This window comes from Numenius arquata, chromosome 3, assembly GCF_964106895.1.
Source record: "Numenius arquata chromosome 3, bNumArq3.hap1.1, whole genome shotgun sequence".
Classification (NCBI taxonomy): Eukaryota; Metazoa; Chordata; class Aves; order Charadriiformes; family Scolopacidae; genus Numenius; species Numenius arquata.
Genome location: NC_133578.1, coordinates 17,863,210 through 17,884,321, shown reverse-complemented (window position 1 = coordinate 17,884,321; position 21,112 = coordinate 17,863,210). Strand labels below are relative to the sequence as shown.

General features: G+C 41.3%; 1 protein-coding gene across 1 annotated transcript in view; it reads left to right on the top strand.

The window, feature by feature from the left end:
• The window catches only part of USP37 (ubiquitin specific peptidase 37), a 35,346-nt gene that overhangs the window by 9,512 nt on the left and 4,722 nt on the right, over window positions 1–21,112 (top strand). Inside the window, exons 8-19 of the mRNA XM_074145514.1 lie at window positions 204–365; window positions 856–987; window positions 5,272–5,395; window positions 5,654–5,859; window positions 6,929–7,046; window positions 8,246–8,325; window positions 9,678–9,842; window positions 11,303–11,368; window positions 11,990–12,140; window positions 15,972–16,224; window positions 18,638–18,804; window positions 20,632–20,692. Coding sequence (XP_074001615.1) covers window positions 204–365; window positions 856–987; window positions 5,272–5,395; window positions 5,654–5,859; window positions 6,929–7,046; window positions 8,246–8,325; window positions 9,678–9,842; window positions 11,303–11,368; window positions 11,990–12,140; window positions 15,972–16,224; window positions 18,638–18,804; window positions 20,632–20,692 — 1,685 coding nt within the window. The remainder of the gene's footprint in view (window positions 1–203; window positions 366–855; window positions 988–5,271; window positions 5,396–5,653; window positions 5,860–6,928; window positions 7,047–8,245; window positions 8,326–9,677; window positions 9,843–11,302; window positions 11,369–11,989; window positions 12,141–15,971; window positions 16,225–18,637; window positions 18,805–20,631; window positions 20,693–21,112) is intronic.

Genomic DNA, 21,112 nt, shown 5'->3' with positions numbered 1-21,112 from the left:
AGGAAATTTAACCTAACAAAGTATTTAAATGCTCTGGAAAGAAGCTCTCTCTCTCACACCTCTTTTGCATTATGACACACGCCAATTATCTGGTGTACCTTAACCTACAGTCTCCTACAGTGATACAATTCCATGTCGTGGACTATAGCTATTTAAGGAAGAGCATTAGAAATCTTACCCTTCTTAATCTTTTATGTTTTTAGGTCTACGGTATCCAGCCAGACCCCTTCAGCCAAAAGAAGCCTGGGATTTCTTTCTCAGCCTGCCCCTCTTTCTGTTAAAAAAATGAGATCTAATCAAGATTACACAGGGTGGAACAAACCCCGAGTGCCCCTTTCCACTCATCCTCAACAACAATTGCAAGGGTAAGTTTAATTTTCTTTATCTAGCATGCACACTTTGATCATCAGAACATGCACATTCTTGTTATAATTATTTAATGAAAAAAAAAAAAGTCCTGAAATTAATGAGCACTGAGACAGGGAACACTTTTCCTAGTTTGGAAAACATGTATTCTTAAGTTTACTTCCTGAGAATTTTAGAGATATAATAATTTGAGATAATTCATGTTCCTTTCCTACACGTTCTTGATTCATTTCTCTATCCTGAGTATATGCACACATTTTTATTTTTTTTTAAATTTTGATGGTAGAAACTCATGGCTGCTTTCCTGGTAAATGCTGCCTCCCATGAGTTTTCAGCTTACCCTGAAAGGCAGGAGGATGGCTCTAATAAGAAACTTTGTGGGGAGCGGGCAGGGTGAACATCCTATATGTTGGTAGTGTGCTGTATTTAACACTGGCGTGTTTGCACATTGACATACCTACCATGTTCAATCTTTTTTTTTTTTTTCAGATTTTCAAACCTGGGAAACACCTGCTATATGAATGCCATTCTACAGTCCTTGTTTTCAATTCAGTCTTTTGCTAATGATTTGCTCAAGCAGGGTATCCCATGGAAAAAAATTCCACTCAATGCACTTATCAGGTAAAACTCACTTTCTGGGAAGGATATTTTCTCTCTCATTACTGAAAAACTAGTTTTGTAATACTGAAGCACCTTTGTAGAGGGTAAGTTGCATGTGTAGATATTAAAATAAATCCTAGAACTCTCTGTATTTTGGAGTTTTACTTTAGAAGTAGGTAGTAGGCTCTTAAAAATTGTAATGCTGAGTTATAGGCAGTCTTTTATACTTTCTACTATATTTCTAGTGGCAGAGTGAAATGCTTCAGAAGAAAATGCAAGAAACTGCAAAATAAACAGATCATAGAATGGTTAGAGTTGGAAGGGACCTTAAAGAACATCGAGTTCCAACCCCCCTGCCATGGGCAGGGACACCTCCACTAGAGCAGGTTGCTCAAAGCCCCATCCAGCCTGGCCTTAAACACTTCCAGGGGTGGGGCATCCACAACTTCTCTGGGCAACCTGTTCCAGTGCTTCACCACCCTCACAGTAAGAATTTCCTCCTAGTATCTAATCTAAATCTCCCCTCTTCCAATTTAAAACCATTACCCCTTGTCCTGTCACTACATCTCCTGACAAAGAGTCCCTCTCCAGCTCTCCTGTAGGCTCCCTTCAGATATTGGAAGGTTGCTATGAGGTCTCCCCGGAGCATTTGCTTCTCCAGGCTGAACAACCCCAGCTCTCTCAGCCTGTCTTCATAGGAGAGGTGCTCCATCCCTCTGATCATCTTTGTGGCCCTCCACTGGACCCGTTCCAACAGGTTCATGTCCTTCCTGTGTCGAGGACTCCAAAGCTGGACACAGTATTCCAGGTGGAGTCTCACAAGCGCAGAGTAGAGGGGTAGAATCACCTCCCATGACCTGCTGGCCACGCTTCTCTTGATGCAGCCCAGAATCCAGTTGGCTTTCTGAGCTGCCAGCGCGCACTGCTGGCTCATGTTGAGCTTCTCATCCACCAACACCCCCAAGTCCTTCTCCTCAGGGCTGCTCTCCAGCCATTCTCCACCCAACCTGTATTTGTGCCTGGGATTGCCACGTCCCAGGTGCAGGACCCTGCACTTGGCCTGGTTGAACTTCATGCGATTTGCACGAGCCCATCTCTCAAGCCTGTCCAGGTCCTTCTGGATGGCATCCCTTCCCTCCAGCATGTCGACTGCGCCACCGAGCTTGGTGTCATCGGCAAACTTGCTGAGGGTGCACTCTATCCCACTGTCCATGTCTCCGACAAAGATGTTGAACAGCACTGGTCCCAGTACCAACCCCTGAGGAACTCCACTCGTCACTGGCCGCCAATTGGACATTGAACCATTGACCACAACCCTTTGAGTGCGGCTATTCAGCCAGTTCCTTATCCACCTGAGTGGTCCATCCATTGAACCCATGTCTTTCCAATTTTGAGACCAGGATGTCGTGCGGGACAGTGTCAAACGCTTTGCATAAGTCCAGGTAGATGACGTCTGTTGCTCTGCCCTTGTCTACCAAGCCTGTGGCAGTATTGTAAAAGGCCACCAGATTTGTTAGGCACATTTTGCCTGTGGTGAAGCCATGCTGGCTGTCTCCAGTCACCTCTTTATTTTCTATGTGCCTTAGCAGAGATTCCAGGAGGATCTGCTCCATGATCTTGCCAGGCACAGAGGTGAGGCTGACTGGCCTATAGTTCCCTGGGTCTTCCTTTTTTCCTTTTTTGAATATTGGGGTTATGTTCCCCTTTTTCCAGTCAGCGGGAACTTTGCCAGATTGCCACAATTTCTCAAATATGATGGAAAGTGGCTTAGCAACTTTGTCCGCCAGCTCCCTCAGGACCCGTGGGTGGATTTCATCAGGTCCCATGGACTTACGCACCTTCAGGTTCCTTAATAGGTCTTTAACCTGATCTTCTCCTACTGTGGGCAGGTCTTCATTCGCAGAGCCCTTGTTTTTGCCTTCCGTGAGTTGGGCAGTGTGGTTAGAGCCCTTGCCGGTGAAGACTGAGGCAAAAAAGTTGTTCAGTAGCTCAGCCTTATCCATATCCTGGGAGGTCAGGTCTCCCGTTTCCTTCCGGAGAGGGCCCACAACTTCCCTAGTCTTGCCTTTGTCCCTGACATATCTGTAGAAGTTTTTCTTACTGTTTTTGATGTCCCTGGCTAGATTTAGTTCTGCTTGGGCTTTCACTTGCCTGATCTGGTTTGTGGCCACTCGGACAGTTTCTTTATATTCTGCCCATTCTACCTGTCCCTGCTTCCACCCTCTATAGGCCTCCTTTTTGGTCTTGAGCTTGTCCAGCAGCTCCTTGTTCATCCACACAGGCCTGCGGGCTGTTTTGCCTGACTTCTTCTTTTTCGGGATGCACCTCTCCTAAGCTTGGAGGAGGCGATCCTTGAATACCAACCAGCTTTCTTGGGCCCCTCTCCCCTCCAGTTCTTTCTCCCACACTACCCTGACAATCGGATCTCTCAGGAGACCAAAGTCTGCTCTTCTGAAGTTCAGGGTAGCGAGCTTGCTGCACACTCCCCTCACTTTCCTATGAATCTTGAATTCTACCATTTTGTGGTCACTGCAGCCGAGGCTACCCTTGAACTTGACATCTCCCACCAGTCTCTCTTTGTTGGTAAGGACAAGGTCCAGCACGGCTCCTCGATCATTTGAAGAAGAAAATTATCATTAACGCATAGATGCAGGATAACTTCTTTTTAAAGCATTGCCGGCTTGGGTTTAAGCTGGTCACTAATTTCACCTATATGTGAGGTGATATGTGAGGGCTAATGCCTTTTTGGAAAATACACTTTGTTTGGTAGCCATGGAGAGTGTCCGAGTTCTGCATACTTAATCTTTTCCTAAATTCAGCTGAACTCTCACATCAAGAAACTCCACGGGTTTCTGTAATATGTAAAACTCTATTTTCTCTTTGAAATTTTGAATTCCTGTATATCCAAATTCCATTGTATGTCTGTCAGAAAGATAGACCACTGTTTGCACTACGTACCACAGTCTGTCATTTGGGATTTTTATTATATGTGCTCTTGTGTACCCCGTTTCTTTGCTTTCACTAAACAAGATTCAGGATTATTAGAACCATTTCTGTTTCCATTTTAGTGTTTTATATCTTTTGGGCTCATTTCTATTTTTGCTATGTCTCTTGAACTCTTCCTGTGCTATTCAGGATCAGAGGCAGTTCCATGTGCCTCTTGAAATGTCCTTTCCCTAATTTTTGTGGAAACAGCTCTGAAGCTTGCGCCCCATATATACCTAATGGTGATCTGTGGGTAGAGCTCATGCAGTAGGACCTCTGATGGAGAGCAGCATGTGCTCCCGTGCCCAAGTACAAGTCAAGAGTTGATACTCAGTACAGTGAACGTTCTTCTGGTTGAAAGGGAATTGCCTGTCAACTGCTTTGTGGTAAAAAAGGCACCTTTCCTATCATGCTTCACTGAGCAGTTGTAGAGGGTTAGGGGAGCGCACACTGGTACTGTTGCTCAGCAGAACAGCAGAAACTTGTTGAGCTGCAGTAAAGTGATCAGAGGCTTTGGGTAACTGCGTATTAGTTACTGATTTGGGGTGGGAGTGGATTGCACAGGTCTTTTCTGTCTTTTTTTTTTTGTGTGTCATGGGACACCTTCCCATGTGTGTATTATGATCGAAACTGTTGTGCTTGGATTATATTGGGTGTGTATTTCCTGTGAAATTCTAAAGCAGTTGTAAAACATAACTAAATCACAGTAACTGAGAGTCACAGGTAAAGTCAATTTCAACAGTGTTCTAACACTGTTACCGATAACACTGTATGTAGCTTGAACCAAGGAACTCCTGGTGTTACTGCTTTTTCTACTCTGTTGTAGTGTTTTACTACCAAAAGAAATAAGGCTTGAAACTGAGTGGAAATTTAAAAATAATAAAAAAAATAAAATAGAAACCAGTCTGACCATGCGAGTAGAAGCTGATGATTTTGTTGCTAACTTTGGTGCCATGTGATTTCTTATCTCATCTCAGTACAAAAGTTTATAAAAGGCATTGTGGGTTTTTTTCTCACTGTAAAAGATACAGCAGAAATAAGTTTATAGAACTTTATAAGGCTCTTCTCTTTGCCTTAAAATATTGTGGAATTTTTTTGTTCATTTGAGTCCTGTTCCACTGATGGCCTCAAATGAGATTTCAAAATACTTGAAATGGAAACAGTTAATTATACATGAGATATTTTCACACAGAATCCCTAAGCCACTTATCACAGAAGAAAAGCTTTTAGAGACTCTTAAAATGAGGTATCATGAGTTTTATTTTGTTTCTCTAAAGTCCTGGAAAGCTAATCAGTGTTTCATTGCATTGACTTCTGCAGACGTTTTGCCCATCTGCTTGCTAAAAAGGATGTCTGCAGCCCTGAGGTTAAGAAAGAGCTGCTCAAGAAGGTGAAAAGTGCCATTTCAGCCACTGCAGAGAGATTTTCTGGGTACATGCAGAACGTAAGTACCGTATTGTCTAGAAACAATTATGTGTCATTTGTTCAGTGTTTGGACTGCATTGAATGCTGTCAAGCTTCAACTCTATTTGAGCTTTTGATTGAATGACAACAATTGCCTGCTGTTTGTTAGAGCAGAACTGCTTTAGTAGTGCTGAATGCAATGAACTGCAACATAATTTTCCCAGTCGGTGTGTGTGGGAGACAAAGATAATGAATGAAGTTGTGCAAAATCACTTTGATGAGTTTACCCTCTTTCTAGGATGCACATGAGTTCTTGAGCCAGTGTCTGGATCAGCTGAAGGAAGACATGGAAAAGTTAAACAAAACTTGGAAGAGTGAGCCAGTCCCTAATGAGGATAACTCACCTGGACGGGCTTCTGATGACCTCTCAGCCACCAAAGTTTATACGTGTCCGGTTATCAGTAACTTAGAGTTTGAGGTTCAGCATTCTATCATTTGCAAAACGTAAGTATGCTTGAGAGCTTTTCTCACACTTACCTTAAAAGGCTGGGAAGTGTTTCCATCTTACGTGACTTCATCTGCAGGCTGTAACTAGAACTAAGAACTATGTTTTTTCCAAAGTTAGATATTTAGGAAATATTGTGTGGTCTAGAAATGCTGTAAACCTCACACCACGCTGTCTGCTGCTACAAGCCTTCTTTAAACAGCCTCGTATCATATAGCTCTTTATTACACACACAGTGGAAAGCCTCTGTGATTTTTGTGTACCAATTTGTGAGAACGGAAAGAAAACAGAGTTTCAGCCAAATAATGTTTCCTCTTTTTAAAAAAAAAAAAAAAAAAGAGCCATGTTTTTAATTTATTTTTTTTAAGGGCTTCTGGGGAATGGCATTTTCTTTTGTCTCTCTAGGTCATTGCAGAAAAGATGTAAACCAGTTTGTTTGGCCGTTAGTTGTATGTGACCTGTGCAGCAGATTCCCATAGGGGATGCTTGCATTCCACAGAGTTTTTGTAAACACGCATATTGGGAGAATTACTTTGTGTGTACTGCATAAGTTCCCGAAAATAAAAAAAAAAAGTAAATTGCATGCAGGTAATAATTATTGAAGACAAAAGACTGTAGGGTCTTCCCCGCTCCCCTAAAAAAAGCATAAGAAAATTGAGTTGTTCTTTTTTTAGATTGAGTCTACTATGTTTTGTTTCTAAAAACAGTTTGAAAGTATTTCTGTGCTTTCCCTCTGGGCTGGGCTCACTTCTTTTCGCCTAAGAATGCTGAACGAAGAAGGTGTGTTCAGCTACATAGCAGTCACTTTGACTTCTTATGTACCTGATCACTTGCCTCTCCAAAGCAGTCTGTGGGGTTTTGTTCTTACCCTTACACAAATGTTTCTTTCAACTTCTAAAGCATCAAAGTGAAATCCCAAAATTCAACGTTTTCATAAGCATCAAATAGTTTAATTTGGATGAGTAAAAATAGATTGAGGTATATATTTACTGGGATGTAAAAAATGTAAGTTGACATTAATTTCAAATATATTTTTCATTAAGATTTACATAAGTGTTTCTCCATTAGGTGTGGTGAAACAGTCACTAAACGAGAACAGTTTAACGACCTCTCCATTGACCTTCCTCGAAGAAAGAAATTGCTTCCTTCTCGATCAATCCAAGATTCCCTTGACCTCTTCTTCCGGGTACATAGTTTTTGGGGTTGTTTTTATTCACTGTGGAGTATATATAGGTTATGTACCACGTGGAAATTTTGATTATTAGTTTCTGTGACTGATTGCAGGCATGTGAAATAATTAACTTCGCACTTTTTGAGGTTTGTACATTAATAGTATACAGGAATTTTTGTTGTAAAATGCTGTGCAGAAATTAACTGTACAGCATCCTTACAATACTGCTGTGAAATAGGTGAACTTCCCCATTTTGTGGTGGAAGAGCTGAGGCGTAAACTAATTCAAAGGAGAGAAGGGAGGCTGTCAGGTTGAGTTAATCACTCAGGAATTGCTGCTTCCCCTCCTGGGCTAAGATGCTTCAACAGCTTATGTACTGGCCTAAATTAGCAAGGAGAAAAAGGTCATGCAGATATAATAATTAAAAAAATAGTTGTAATATGTGGGTGCTCATCTTGTAAGTAGATCTTCAAGGTCAGTTTCTGAAAGCTAAAAATGAGCCTTACGCTTGTAAATTAGTGTTGTGTTTTTTCTCCATTTACAGATAGTGTTTTCAGCTGATAGAATAACTGACAGACTTACTCTTCTAAAAGCTGGTGGAGGTCTTATGATTAAAAAAAAAAATCTTAAAATTATAGTGGTGTCATTTGGCCTCACTTAAAGAAAAGGGCTGTAGAAATGTTTGGTGGATAAGTCATGTTGTTTCAGCACAGTGGTACTTCCCCCTTTGTTGTCTGTTTAAAACTCTGCTCTGGTGCAGCACATGCTTGAAAAGTTCAGATGAGGATGGCTTTTCAGGAACAAAGTCAGCATTTTGAACGAGAGAGAGAAAACTTCATAGCAAATTACATTCCACCGAAGGTTATTGGGGAAAAAAAACCCACTAAGGTTTGTGGGAGAGAAGACTCTAAGCCTTGCAAGATTTTCCCCTCATTTTGGAAGCTAGTTTGTCTGAAATGTGGCTAATTCACTGGTCTGCGAGAGACTTGCAGTAAAAATTCCACCTGTATTAGCAAATACGTTGCCAAATTTGTAAGCTCTGTCACCTGTGCGCTTAGCAGATGCCCTCTTGTTAGATCATGTTGAAGGTGATCATAATTTTAAGTGTAACTGCTGTTTTGAAGAGCTCCCGTGACAGCCAAAAGCGATGTGCTGTTAAGATCTGTTTACTGTGTCTTTTGTTCCACTGGTCGTTTTTCTGCTCTCTGAAACAGGCAGAGGAGATCGAGTATTCCTGTGAGAAGTGCAATGGAAAGTCGGCTGTTGTCACGCACAAGTTCAACAGGCTTCCCAGGTAAATGTTGACATCCGTTCCTCTCTTTCCTGGAAGCCCATGTTACAAAAGTGCAAGCAAAAGTCCCTTGAAGAGTAAATCTGGAAAAGTGGGTTGGACAGCACTTGTGGTGGTCAATGTGTGAGGAAGATGCATGTGCAGACAGTAGTCTTCATGCTGTTCTTCAGTTTCCCTCTAAAGAAACTCTCCTGGGCACCCTCTGCAACACTTCTTTCTTCCTCCCTATCACTACACAAGGAGGCCTGAGTTTTTCCCTTTTCTTGGGGTTTCTGGGATGCGAGGGAAGTGGAAACAATAATATATTCTGGAATTTTAATATTTTGTGCTCGGCTGACCTGATGGACAGGATTGAGTTGGAGGCATTAGTGCCAGAAGGTATATAGAGGGATTTGCTTTGATCAATTAATTCTTCCCATACTGATAGCTATTTTCGCTCTCAGTAACCGTGGCACTTTGAGGAAGAAAGACACTTTGAGGGTCAATGGAATGCTCAGTAGTTTCTGGCCTCATGTCTGGGTTTACCTCATTATTTAGAGTGGAAGTGCTTGGAAGTAGGGATCATTTTCTTATGGGATGTAAAGCTAAAAGAGTCTGTTGGATGACTTTATCTGGTTTATGTCCTTGTCCCAGGTATAGTCATACTGAACCCAGTAACTTGGTAGTTAGCTTACATTTTGCTTAAATAGTGTATTTGTGCCAGCACTGCAAAACCCTTGTCAAAGTTCTTGAAGATTGGCACAACATAAGTGATGATACAGCTGCATGATCTAAATAGACAGTGCAAAGTGCAGCGTAAGGGAGAAGATTCAGTGTAAGGAGGCCTTTCCAGGGTCTTAATACAGTTGTGATCAAAAGCTCTTTCAACGAGAAAGTGTCGCAACAGATAAACCAAGTACACATCTTACACTGGGCACAGTTCCTCCTCAGTTTTGGGCACCTGTGTGGTCCCTCCATCAGAGTCTTGAATATCTGGGAGTAATATACTAGCATTCTGGCCTATAGTGATAATATTTCAATTGTTTCCTGCCTCTCACTGCGTCGTAGAAATAATGAGTTTGGTAAGAGCTGCTTGCTTCTGCTTGACTGAAGATCAAGGTGATACAGATCAAAGCACAAGCGTCTTGAGTCATCAGAATCTGCACTCTGCACCTTGCACAAAGTTGAGTGATGGTCAGGAGAGTAATTACCTGTACCAGATAAGAGATGGATAGTGTTTCCGTGCCACCCTGAACTAATAACCTGTTTTAGAGTCAAGTGAACGTATTTTGTAAACAGGGCTACTTGGATTTTGAATAGGTTTTCTCTGACTTCTGTCCTGAGATTAACATTTGTCCTTCTTGTATATCTCCCAGGGTCCTGATTCTTCATCTGAAACGATACAGCTTCAATGTAGCATTGTCTCTCAATCATAAAGTCGGGCAGCAGGTGGTTATTCCAAGATACCTAACCCTGCTTTCCCACTGTACGGAAAGCACGAGGCTGCCGCTGACGCTGGGATGGAGCGTCCACTCTGCAATGTAAGTGTTCAACTTGTGACTGATCCGCGCCGTGTTAAACACGTGCCACAAGGCAGGCAGTTGTCACATTTCCTCCAGAAGATGTCTGGGCAAGGAAACATTAAAATTACACAGTTTTAGATGTGCACTGCTAGTTTGAGTAGTGATGCCATCATAAGAACATGTGTGGAAAGGAAGTATGACAAGAAGCTGTAGGAAGAGTTAGTGGGGCATTATCTAGGGGATATTTGGTAAGATAATATTCTTCACTGTCCTTGAAAATAACTTTCTATCCTTTTTAAGAGAGCTTCTGTTAGTAATTTCTAAAATTTATGCCTCTTGGTCCAAAGCAATCTAGATTACCTTCACAGCACACTGAACTCTGCTCAGGAGACACATCATCCTACCTTTTTCTGCTAGTTTCCGTTTGTACCTCCTGTGCTGTCATTTTTCATTCTCTTTCCTGTGCCACTGTAGTATCCGAGCACTTCACGTGCTGAAAATACCCTGTCCTTTTCCCTGTGACAGTTATTTCTGTACAGCAGCCTGTCCTGAGACAGAGAGATGAAACGTGCCAGTTGTCACATAGGAAGTCTGTGGCAGAATAAGGAACTAGAAACCCTCAGGTCTCTTGTGGTCCCTGCCTAGTGACATGGCCACGGCAGCCGTAGTGAGTTCAGACACATCTGGCGCATATGTTCAGCAGCGTGGCATGTCATCTTGTGTCCAAACATTCAGTGGCTTTTGAGATTTACATGGTGTTTCCCAAGAGTTTGCTTTAACAATAGAAATCCTAAACACAACGAACAGCTTAAGCTAACCAGAGCAGAGATACTTGAAAATATATTTGAAATCGCTTTCCAATGGCTTTTTTTAAGTCATTGAAACCATTCTGATTGACCAGAGAGTGGAAGGGCAAGAAGGCTGGACAGAAGCAGCCCTGGTTTGAGGGAGAAGATTAGAAAAGACTTCTGTGTTGGCAGCCCTCTGGTGGATAGATGTGTAGTGATAGTGGTGGACTTTAAGGAGCCCATGAAATGATTAAATGGAGCAGGAAGTTTGTTTAGAAGAATCTTGGTAAGGGAGGAGAAACGGAGATGTGGGACATGCCAGAAAACCGGCTGATCCAGACAGCAGCAGGAGACTGTGGTTTGGGAACAGGAACTCAAGTGTTGGTGGGAATCAAAAATAAAGGAATGAGTTGTCTTGACATGGGAGCCCAAAGCCTTTAATTTGTGAGCTTGTCCCTAAGGGTGCATCACTAAGAAGTGAATCAAGTTTAAAGGATTATATATGGTTTTGAACAACTGTTGTATATTTATAGCATGATGGAGTTATTACTCTAAATCTAAGCAATTAGCAAGTACATAATGGTATTCTACTTGTTTCTTTGGTCATGGATTTGCATGCATAGCAGACAAGTAAACACTTATTTTTTGAAGACTGTGACTGCTGCAATAAATACTTTGCTTTTTTGATAGTTCCCGTCCATTGAAAGCCTCCCAAATGGTGAATTCCTGTACTGTAAGCACTTCCACACCTTGTAGGTGAGTTATAGCTCTGAAATGCCCATGGCCTGGGGTTTCGTGGGATAATTTTTAAGGCATTTTGAATTTTTTAATTATTCTTCTTTAATTTTCCACTTTTTGTTTCCTTTTCTTTCTGTTTTTTCTGTTGTAGTAAATTATTTCAGCTACTGTCTTTTTTCATATCTGTTTTATTGGTGTTACACACTAGCTGAAATTAATATCAATGGTACAATTTGCCTAGTTGACACAGTCACCTTAGCATTTCTTTTGAGAACCTTTGGGGACTTGTAAGTAAGCAAAGATAACTTTTTTTTCAGACAGAAGGCTGAGCATCAGAATGAGAACAGGATTTAGTTTGTACAGGTGATTTGTCAGTGCCAGCTATCTTAAACTAGCTTGCATTTGTAGTTACAAGTGTCAGGCTTGAAGTAGGTATATCAGTTAACCTCGTAAAATATACCTTTCCTGAAAACCCTGCCTGCTGCGCCAATTAATTTTCATTGTCGGTTGTTGCAGTTTGTTCCCCAAAAGTGTACTGGGCCTGAATGTGAAAGTTGGGTGTATCGCTTCTTTAATGGTTACTTTGAAACACATTTGTACAATGCCGTGAAGTTTTACAGCCGGGTTTTTAATTTGCAGAAAATACACTTTCAAGTCAAAGGGCTCTGCAGCGCTCTGTGTGGATTCCGACAGTGATGATGAGCAGTTGAAGCGCTCTGTTGCCCATAGCCAAAGGCTGTGTAACATACCGAGCCGAGATCAGCAGCCACTGCAAGAGGAGCCAGAAAAGGTAAGGGGGAAAAACCACAGACATTCATATACATACATCCTATATGTGCTTATGTCTGGCCTGTTCTTTTCTTAGCATAGGCTGTGAATAAAATTGATGTAAGATAATTTTTTTTTCTCCTAATTAGCACTGCAGTGCTGAAAGGGAGTGCTTTGCTAATTGACCTCTCTGTACACTTGTCATGGGTTCTCACTGGGGACAGAGGTAATTGCATTGCAACTGCAGTTGAGTTTTCAGGTTATGTGTACCAGCCACTTAGCGGTTCTCTCAGTCCTTTGGGTAACTTTCACCAGTAACATTTCCAGGCTGAAATATAATGGGCTGTCAATAATAAAATTATGCAGTAAAGTCCTTGATTAAATTAGATCCGGTACAAGTTGGGCTAAGAAAAATATTCAGTTGAGAGAACATCTTGCACATCCAATCCATGTCCCCTTTCAGGTGGGGCTTTTTAAAGGCTTTTAGAAACTGGACCTATCGGTCTTTGGAGGCGGGCATGTAGAAACGTGGAGAGATCAAGCTCGTTGATGTAAAGGCACCGTTAACTTCAAATTGCTTTTGAGCTCTTCATTGTGGTTAGTATTAATGTTGCTAAGAAATTTTTTTGCCTCTCTCAGGGCAGTGTATTAGCAGGCAGATGAGTTGTCTGGGGAAGAATGATGACTCAGAAGAGCAAGCAAGAAGCTTAGAGGATTATCTTGCAGTAACACTTTCTTCTGTTAGAGTATTGCAGGCCTAGTGCTTAGGACAAGTGTCCTGTGTCTCGGCTTCTCTGAAGTTTTTGACAACGTTCAGGGGGTTATTTCAATCAAGCAGAGGCTTGTGGCCTTGATTATGGCATGAAAGGACAGGCGTAAACCTGCTGAATAACAATAGGTAACAAGAGGTAGATACCTAGTTTCTGATCTGAGGGGAAGATCAAACCAAGGGAGGATCCTCATACACTCAGTATTTAAAAAAATTATACAATAGATAATGAGTATTAAATTTTCAGAAGACCCAGAGCTGGGAAGGGTTCCGAGTATGTTGAAGCTCAGAACTACGGAGTGATTGTTAATGTTGTTAAGAATGATTGTAACAAATCTGAGAAATTGCCTAAAAACAGGAGGGGTTGTTCAGTAGGAACAGACTAAAGGTGCTAATCTTAGCAGGACTAAGGACTGTAAATGTGGGGTGGGAACAGCTGGGAAAGCAGTGGGCCTTCAGAAAGCCAAACGGTGACAGTCGATGACAAGGTCAGGCTGGTTGAAAACACAAGTGTATAGGCAGAGCTGTAGCCTGCAGGTTGCAGGAAGTAATCCCTCCTTTTTTTCCCTCAGCGTTGAGTTTTAGCTGGAGTTCTGCATCCAGCTTTGGGCTCTGGACTCTAGAAGAGTTATAGATTCATTGAAGGGTTATAGATTCTCTCCAGAGGAGAGAGATGTGAATGGTCAAAGCTCTAGAAAGGAAGAATTTTGGGGGAAAGAGCAGGGAAGTGAACTTGGGTCTTTAGCTTAAGGAGAAACCTAAGCAGGACTTTTGTCTTCAAGGAAGGGAAAGAAATGAATGGAAACACTTGTCTTGTTTTCCATGCTCCTGGTGGATAGGACAAAAAATAATAGACTAAATTGCAGACATTAATTTTTAGATTAAATATTAGTGAAAGCTTCCTGATGCTCAGGATGTGTAGAAATGGAATGGATTGCTTTGGGAGAAAGCAGAAAGCCCTTTGCTGAAGGTCTCGGGGAGAGAGTAGGTAACTGCTGTCCTGCATGGGACATCCATAGCTGGCTGTGGGTGGGAGAAGGAAACCAGCTTGTCTTTCAAGTCCCTCATAGAAAAAGTATTCCAAACTGTTCTAAATGATTCTTCCTTGAGTTTTGTTTGTGAGGAAGTGTAAGTAGTCTCTATCGCACAAGCCCTGTGAGTGCAGAAATTGTGGGAATAAAGCCTACTCATTTGAATAGCAAATTAATTATAGGCTTTCCAGCTTGTTGTGGGAAAGAGACAGTGGTGGTGATGATTCCACATAAGTAACTTTATTCTTTGCGGCCATGCATATTGGCCACTCCTCAACCACAGGCCTTACCAGCCATCTGTTACCATTAATCAGATCCTCTGTCCTTCTCTGGATTGTCCTGGGAGGACCTGGTCCTGGTCCTTGGAGGTGGCATTGCTGCTGCTGCACCTTTTCCCGTGGAATGCTTCTCATGGCAGCTGTGGATGGGGTTGCATTTGGGGCTTGGCAGTCACTTCGTATGGCCGATGTATCCCCTGTGGAGCACCACTGGCAAAATGGTCCTGCCGTGTTGGGAGAGCAGCTGGAACAGCGGGTGTATCCGATGCTGGGTTCTAGAGGCAAATAGCAGTTATCCATCTAAAGTGGGCAGAACTGCGATTCCTGTGATTTCTGCCCCTGCCGATGAAGTACTATTTGAAGTACTTTTTAAAAACACTTATTTAAAACAGCCTGTCTTAGAGCCTAAGCTACTTAAAGTCTATGCAAATAATTTCTAATGGAAAAGTTGTATTCAAATAACGCACAGGCGCTGCCAAGTCTTTAAAGTCCAGCCGCTGAATTAGTGGTAGTTGTTGGCAAAGTACCTGGAACTAGAGTTTGCTGAAGAGCTAAACCAGTTTTGACATTAGTAGCCTACAGCTGCAGAGAAAGAAATCAGAACGCTTTAAAAGCAGGTACTCGGCTTTCCTTATTCAGTGCGTGAATAGATGTGAGGAGAGAGGTTTAAATTTGTCAGTTCTAATTCTTGGAGGGCATGATGTCTAGAAACAAGCTATTTAGTTGGCTAATTCGTTTGCTAATCTTGTTTGATATGCCAGTTTTAATACAAAATGTTTGCTATATAAAACTAGTCTCACTCATCAAATGCTTGTTGTGTTTAAGTAAAAAGCGGCAGTGAAAATGTATCCTTGTTCATTTTAACAAAGTTCTGAGATCTGTGTAAATACAGTTAGGAATAACATCTGGATGAGTACATTCTAATAGAAACTATTTTCTCCCATTTTTAACATAATGTAGGGGAAAAAAAAGTAAGCATATGGTAAATAGGGTGAATATGTATGCATGGAGGTTAACCTCCTGATTAACAGTTAATATCAAAATGATTGAAATTGCTGTATTATTTGCAAATCAGCATGGTTTAGGAGTTGACGAGCATCAGTTAGGAAAATAATTAAAAAAGGAAAAATTCAGATTATGACTAAAGTGGTTTTCCCTTCTTCCAATTTAATGTCATTCTGTTCTCTTTAGGAAAAAAAAATCCCCCCTTCCTCTGGTTAACTGTTTTCTTATTTGGTTTGCAGACTCTCAGCCCCTTCATAAGATTTTTGTCTGGCAACTCTGCAGCACTAAACCTGGTTTTAATTGCTCTTCGAACTAGCCTGATTTCAGTTCCTATTCTTCCATCCCTGTGTTCAATTGCTCTCATGTTGCCACTTCACCTTGCTTTGTTAATAAACTTGCAATTTTGCTACTTGTGCCTCAGTATTTTAGCATTGATTTGCCAGAGGCTTGAGGATTCGGCAGAACCTAAAGGTGGAACACAAGTGTTGAAGGAAAGGAAGGAGAAGGGAAGAGTTATCTTGTGTATGTTAATCCACAGGGCCTGTAAAAACTGGTTGTAGTTTATATTTAAATATTATTCCTTGGAGTGAATGTAGCTACAAAGGTTGTGTCTCTATTGAGTCTCATATATCTGTTTAATGTTGACAGAGCCAAGCTCCCACTCCCTGGGGTTAATAAAATAAATGAAAAAGAAGTCTCCACAGAAATGTAAAGCTGATGTTATATACCTATTTATTCAAGCACTTAATCATAACTCCATTCATCTCTAGGGTTCAAAAAGAAGTAAAATGGAGGGTGATAAACCTGAACTGGGTAATGCTGGTTTTGATGGGATGAGCGAAGATGAGCTGCTAGCAGCTGTCTTAGAGATTAGCAAAAGGGAAGCTTCTCTGTCTCTGAGCCATGATGAAGATAAGCCCACAAGCAGCCCAGACACTGGTTTTGGAGATGACGAAATTCAGGAATTGCCAGAAAACCTGGAATCTATGGAGATGGAGAAACCCAAAGCAGCATTAGACTCAGGTAAGGCAAAGTAACCATCTTAATTGGACTATAGCGTATAGCGAGCTAAAGTGGGTTACTGACAGCAGCAGGTTAGTAATGTGTGGTGAACAGAATCTGCATGCAAATGCACTGCTGAAACTGCCGGAGTTCCTCAGAGTTTTCTTACAATTTCCCTGCATATAAAGTTTTTAATTCCTTGAACTGTGAAAATGCATTTTCTTGTATGTCTGTCACCTCTCTGGTAAAGGTAAGGTCATCTTCAGAGTTAATTTCCATTTTTTTTCTTTCCTGGTTAACACATGCTTCCACTGTTTCCTGTACCCAATGATTAAATTTACTAAGATTTGGCAGTGTATGGAACTTAATCTTCCATAATCAGAAAGAGTTTTCATTTCTGGAGCTGTTGCAGCCTGGGCAGCACAGTAGCAGCGTTCATATTGCTGGTGTGCAAGAGTGATGTCTGGGGTGTGTAAGACTAGAGAATGCTTTCATAAACACAGTTATTTTGTCACTAGTTACTAATGAATGTAGGTCTTTCTAATACTTTGTGTGAGAGTGGACCCTTGAGCATAAGAGACTCAGCCTGTGAATTATGGCCTCTGACCCAAAACCACGGTTAAATACAAGAACGAGCCGTTTTGATCTCGGTGTGGGGAAACTTGAGTGTCTTCCTTTAGTTGGCTGAAGGAAATTTAAGTATTTATCATTTGTTGTGTGCTACATGCTTTCAGTCAGATTTTTAATTCCACTACTGTAGAAAAACAGGACGACAACATGCTCTCCTCCTCTAAGAGCCAAGAGGTTAAATATTAACAACAAAACCCTTCGCTCTGTTACCAGAAGTCACGCTTGTTTCTATGGACAACTCTTGACAGCTTCAGTGTTGGAAGGTGGTGTATGAGAAAACTAAGCCTGTGGGCAGCCTTGTTTGTGCCCTCCTTTGTATACACTAATGTTGCTTATGGTTGTGTGAAAGAGGGTTGTGGGAGCATGGCCACACAAATGTATCTCTCTACGGGTTTTCCTTGGAAAATATATCGTAATTATTTGAAGGCTCTGTTGTGAGACTTAAGCAAAAAGTACGTGTATAACCAAAGTTTCTGTATTTTCTGATTAAGAATGCAGTTAAACACTCAACGTTGCATTCAGCTTTCTGTATTTGACTGTGTATGACCAAAAACCCCCAAGTATTGCTCAAAGCCTACGGTTTGGCGTTCAGATGAGATCTGTATCTCTGTATGTTGAGTTACCAGTTACGGCAGCTGAACGTAACACGCCATGCGTTCACAATCCTATGTTCTATTTAAAGGAAGCTTATTTGCAAAGGACACATTCCTATATCAGACAAGGTGCTTCTAAACATGATGGGTTTGACTTGGTCCGTTTCTTGTTACTGCTAGTAATAATTTTTTTTCTTGTAAATACTGAATATTTTGTGGTGCTTTCAAAAAAGGCTAAGTTAGATAAGACAGAAGATGTCTTTTCTGCTATATGATCCTCAGATAACAGTTGTGTGAATCGAGTGTTTCTTCTTACATTGGAAGTTTTCAAAGGCCATGTACAAATTTGTTTTGTTTTTCATCTTAAAAGGATTAGACTGATGGATTATATGTCTGGTTCTGGTGATCTTGTGTTTAACAGGTCACAGATAGTGAGACTGCCTTGTATAATCCTTGCTAATAACTAATAAGCAGATGTTTAAGTCTGCATAGGGCAAAACTATAAAGTTTCACATGTTGTTGCATGAGAGCTGTTGGAGCAGGTCCTGGCGCTTTCTCAGCTGCAAGAAAATGGGAGAATCAAAGTGTCCTGCAACTGCAGGAGATGTGTGCAGTGGTTGAATGAATGTTCATTCCAGCAGTTTTGTAAAATACTTTTGCCTTTAAAGGTGAACTGAAGAGTTACAATCTTCTTGCACTTTTAAAACCGTAGGTAGCGTTCACGAGATTGAGGCTCTTCACCTGAAGCAAGAAGTTGACAAATGTAAACAGTGCTTGAGATCTGTGCTTCCCTACGTCTTACATATGATTTGGCTTTAATTGTGGCTTTGCCTGTAGTACTCGGAGGTATAATATGCAATGCAAATTTTTATAATCCGTGGTTGCTTCTAGAGAGATTCAAGTGCAGAAACCTAGTGGTGTGTAACATCTTCCTTTAGTTGAAGTTGCTGTTTCTGAGTGAACATGAAAGGCTGAGAAGAGAACAAGTTCAGGGGTTAATCAAATGGTTCATCTTACACCTGTTAAAATAAGTATAAGGCTGCGCTTTGGAGTTTTTTTCCGTTCAACTCGTGTGGGTTTTCTTGTGGCTGGTGAGCTCTCCCTGTCAATAGATGTCACTGTGCTGCAAGGATTGTGATAATCTATAGAGGATTTAGCTGGTAACAAACAGAAGACCCAGGAAAGCATAACTGTACTTTCTGATTCCTCAGGTCCTGCCAATTTCACCGAGATAACTAAAGATTTTGATGAGAATAAGGAAAACAAAACTCCAGAGGGCTCCCAAGGGGAGGTTGACTGGCTGCAGCAGTACGATATGGAGAGAGAGAGGGAAGAACAAGAACTTCAGCAGGCACTGGCTCAGAGCCTTCAAGAGCAAGTAAGAAATAAAGTTTTCTTCCTTGAATTGCCTTCCCCAACACTGGAAACCTGATGGCTAAAGGAAAAGCTTGTGTTCAGGCAATAATTAATTGTAAAGGGATTCTGCTGCTTTTTTGAGAGAACCAGATGAAAAAAGGTTTGCATTTCCTCTAGCCCCGGTGCCAGTAGAGTGATGGCACTGGGTACGTCTGGGCATGTTTTGTCTGTGCTTTGGAAACCGTCTGTCACATCACAGACCTTCAGGCTTCTCAAAGCTTTCCGTGCACATTTCTACACTGCATTGTAACATTGTATAAAACGATGATAAGCTGAACCAAACTCTTCCTATCTGTCACCGAGAACTAAGCCCACCTTTGGCTTCCGTGGCGGTTGCTTCCTGCAGCGTGTCATGTCAAGGCTCAAAGTGAAAGAGGCAGGTTTCAAAGCAAAGGCTAAGAACAGCCAGGTTCAGGTTAAAGATCTGTCTAACCTAAAGATCTGTCTTGTTTCTGGAACTAGCAAGTAGGGGATGCTTACTGAAGAACATAGGAACTGAGCATTTATGTGATCCTGCCTTGTTGGTAAATTGGAAAAAGGATGCCAATAACTTAGTCAAAAACAAGTCCTTTCAATTAGACTTGGAAAGAATTGGGATCTTGGATTGTGTGCTAACCATCTGTATTCCACTTGAATTTCAAGACCTGTAACTGATTTCCACAAGTTCAACCAAGCCGCTGAGAGTGAAGCAAGCCTTTAGCCCGGTCTTTCTTTAAATAGGTGCCCTTGTCTGCTCTCTATTAATACTAAAGCTGTCATGGTTTTCCTTATGAGATCTGATGTTTCCATGGCTCTTGGATTTTTCTCTCCCATTACTCATTATGAAGTGCCGGTTGGTACGTTCCATGCCAGATGTAGCTTTGATTCAGCGATGCTGAGTAGTTTAAAAAAGATTCCCAAATGCTTTAGAAATAGTAAGATAAAAGGCCTCATGCTAATAATGTAAAACTGCCCTTTGAGTGTTGTTCTGCTACAGTTCTGAAGCGAAAATCTGCTCTTCTAATGACTCAGGCATGGAAATGCGGTAGCTGTGGTTATCTTGATTTGAAATACGTAGTTAGGGTTCTGTGTTCAGGTGCACTGAAAGCATTCAAACCCTCAATTAAGAAGCCAGCTCATTAAATATTATGGACTGACTTGCTGTATCTCTGAGCTTTCAAGAGTGGTGGGAGGAACAGGGGCATGATATTACCCAAAGATTAGACAGGTTTGTTGACTTGAGGTTTCTCTGCTACTTGTTCATGGTAATATTTTTAATACCTGGTTGTTTAGTGGTGTCTTCTTTTTGCATCCTGCCTTTGTGAATTACACCTGTTACATAGAACCACTGGCTCTACTTTCAAAGGCCTTAAAAATAGTAAAATCTGTCAGTATTTAACGACACTGTCCTCGGCTGGCTTTGGGCAGAAGAAGTCTAAATTTTTGCTGAAGTGTGAGTAGCTTTTTGTGTAAGTGACAGCTTTCCTTAGCGAAGGGTTGCAAATTGATTCAGATGCTTTTCAAATTAATGATCCAGAGAAAGCCTTCGGTGTTACTAGAGACTCGCTCTGCTGCATACCAAACTTCAGGAGCTTTGACGAGCCTTAATGAAGGTTTGTCCCAGGTTCTGTTGCACAGGAACATTGGACTCTTGCTGGTCGCAAACATTCCTTCACACAGAACCTTTAATTTACAATGTCAGGTTTGTTGTAGAAACCAGAGCAGCACAGTTTCAATGGAAAAAGAGCACCACAAGAATTTTAAACAGTGAAGTGTCTCAATGAACTACGTTTTGTTCTCTTCCCATCAGGAGGCACGAGAACAAAAAGAGGACGATGACCTTAAACGAGCCACGGAATTAAGTCTACAAGGTGAAACTTATTTAACTTCTTCCAGGACGTTTCTTTTGAGGGAAGATAGATCTGTATGTATGAGCGCAGCTGCCGAATGTCTGTAAGACAGCTGGGATTTCATGCTCTTTTGCTGTGTGCTTTGTTGTGTTTGGCTTTGCTTAGGTCAGCTTTTCTTGCTCTTGGTTGTGAAAGCAAATGCCGGGAAAAACTTAATACAAAAAATGACTTCTTTCAGTCTCTTGAGTTTTTAATTTCATTTTTATGTATAAACAAATATGTAATTACATATGTAATATTACATAATATTAAATATATTATGTATAATTCCTATATTATATATAGGAAAATGGACCTTGACATTTTGCATTCCCAGCAAAAGCCAGCATGTTAATGGCTCTAGTCAGAGCATAAGGATTATTTCTTACTTCCATTGATACT